The following is a 2,581-nucleotide window of genomic DNA, read 5'->3' on the forward strand; positions in this document are numbered from 1 at the left end:
CACATGAGTGCAACGAAGAAGAGAAAAAAAATGAGCAGACAACAAACAACCCAAACTTTCAAAATAAGAAAAGGGACCTGTTCGTGGCTTAAATTTCATGTCTGTCACGATCTCGTTCAGACAAGCTCATTTAGCGTCCGGACGAGTCTCATGAACCAGCAGTTCTAGCACTTACCAGACTACACTCTTTCTCCCCCTAAATGCAAAATCCTGATACATAGTGCACAGATCATTTGTGATAGTATAACATGTAATGTGCATGATTTCATTCAAAAATGGAACCACTTGTGCATGTAGAAACCATCTGAGCTAAAACAAAAATGATCCAAGAATTTATGAACATTAGCTAGCCAATGGGACAAAAATACTCATGCTGAAAAGTGAAGTGTGTGAGAGTCGAGTCAAATTTCACGACATATGAAAAAGTTTTTTAAAAAAACTTTGCACATAACGACGGTAAAAATACTCGGTTAAAGGCAAACCTTATGATACTAGGGCCTAGAATCCCTCATCCAATACAACCTTTTATACAACATGCACTATTTTACCATAAATCCTTTAGCAACCGTATTTTTCCATAATGATTTGGTCACTGACTGTTTCTATAGGGATTCTTTCAACAGTAATGACATAGAACCATGAAGTTCAGATATGCTCTTTTAGAGCCATGCCATATAAATTTGTGCATAAAAAAAATGCAGGAGTTTTTAGGATCTAGGTTCAACTAGTGAATTGGTCAATTTTAACCGAGCCTTTGAACCATACATCACCTACATTGTGACCTTCAACCCTTTTTCACATTACTCAAAATTTAGACAGACTCTAAATCGTGCATGATTAGCATAAAGAAAAAAATCTCACATGAAAAGCTATACAATGCTCACCATGGTCATGCAATAAATAAAAGCTCAAATAGTGCCTTACACACAAGTAGAACCGTTCTCAAATGACATGACTTCACGTGAGATTTTGAAAGTTTATGATCATGAGCACAATAAACTAGTACAGACCATTCAAAAAAAAATTTTTTTTTTAAGGTAAAGGTAAACAAAAACAGCACAAAGTTTTTTTTTCATGAAAAACAAATCAACAAGTTAAAGATAAAACAAAAAAATAAATAACTTAAGTAACTTTGGCACTAGGACATTAAAAAAAAAAAAAAAAAATAGTCAACATAAAACTATCCTAGGCATGCAAAGTTATAGATTATGCCATTATACAAACACCAATTGCATTCCTGAGATACTCAAACCTAGATCCATCTAGAGGTTTGGTAAATAGATTAGCTAATTGGTTTTCAGTAGACACATAGGCAAGAGATACCACCTGGTTCTCTACCAAGTCGCGGATAAAGTGATGGCGAATATCTATGTGCTTGGTTCGAGAATGTTGAACTAGATTCTTCGATATGTTGATGGCACTTGTGTTGTCACAGTAGACACTCATCATTCCTTGAGTAAATCCATAATCAACTAGGAGTTGTTTCATCCAGATCAACAGTGAGCTCCCGGCAGCTATGTATTCTGTCTCGGCAAAGGATAGAGATATGGAGTTTTGTTTCTTACTCGTCCATGCCACCATATTCGTGCCTACATAAAGCATCCTCCAGAGGTGCTTTTGCGATCATCCACATTTCCAGCCTAGTCAGCGTCGGAGTACCCTGCAAGTTCTAGATTTGTATATCTAGAAAAACACACACCAAAGTTAGCAGTTGCATTTACATACCTGAGTATACGTTTGACTACTATCATGTGGGATTCCTTTGGATTTGCTTGAAATCTTACACACACCCCCACACTGAATGATATATCTGGTCTGCTGGCTGTGAGATATAGAAGGCTACCGATCATGCTCAGATACATTGTTTGATCAACTGAGTTTTCAACCATATCGGTACTTAGCTTGACACTTGTACTGATGGGAGTGCGAGCATGACTTTTGCCGTCCATGCCAAATCTTTTGACTAGATCTTTAGCATACTTGGTTTGTGAGACATATATACCTTTACTAGATTGCTCGATTTGAAACCCCAGAAAGTAAGTCAACTCTCCAATCAAACTCATTTCAAACTCTTTCTTCATTTCCTCAGAGAATGTGTGTGCTTGAGTGTCAATCGTGGCACCGAAAATGATGTCTCAACATAGATCTGAGCAATCAGCTTATGCTCACCTTTCCTACGGATGAATAGGGTCCGATCAGCCTATCCTCGGATGAAACCTTGATTGAGAAGATATGTTGTGAGCCGTTCATACCATGCTCGCGGGACTTGCTTGAGGCCATAAAGAGCCTTCTTGAGTTTATAGACATGGTTAGGAAGTTGATGATCTTGAAAACCTTTAGGTTGCTCTACATATACTTCTTCCTAGAGAATTCCATTCAAGAATGCACTTTTGACATCCATCTGATTCAGTTTAATCTTGAGATGGCATGAGATACTCAACAGAATTTTGATGGATTCCAGCCTTGCTACAGGAGCAAATGTTTCATTAAAATCAATTCCTTCAACTTGAGTATATCCTTGAGCTACTAATCGAGCCTTGTTGCACACCACAGTACCATGCTCATTAGATTTGTTCTTAAA

The 2,581-nt window shown here is 37.5% G+C and overlaps 1 protein-coding gene across 1 annotated transcript; it reads right to left on the reverse strand.

Moving 5' to 3' along the window:
- Window positions 1-1,640: 1,640 nt before the first annotated feature.
- On the reverse strand, window positions 1,641-2,081 carry LOC132178185 (uncharacterized mitochondrial protein AtMg00810-like). Its single transcript, XM_059590636.1, has 2 exons — window positions 1,726-2,081; window positions 1,641-1,683 (listed from the first exon to the last, which is right to left on the reverse strand). The coding sequence occupies exons 1-2, from the start codon at window positions 2,079-2,081 to the stop codon at window positions 1,641-1,643; spliced, it is 399 nt and encodes a 132-aa protein (XP_059446619.1).
- Window positions 2,082-2,581: the final 500 nt, after the last annotated feature.

This window comes from Corylus avellana, chromosome ca4 (genome assembly GCF_901000735.1).
Source record: "Corylus avellana chromosome ca4, CavTom2PMs-1.0".
NCBI lineage: Eukaryota > Viridiplantae > Streptophyta > Magnoliopsida > Fagales > Betulaceae > Corylus > Corylus avellana.

Bases quoted from the DNA above. Each gene is read 5' to 3' on its own strand.
- LOC132178185 (XM_059590636.1), bottom strand. From the start codon at position 2,081: ATGAAGAAAGAGTTTGAAATGAGTTTGATTGGAGAGTTGACTTACTTT. The intron at 1,684-1,725 runs GTATGTAAATGC...GTGTTTTTCTAG, and splicing joins GTAGTCAAACGTATACTCAG to ATATACAAATCTAGAACTTG.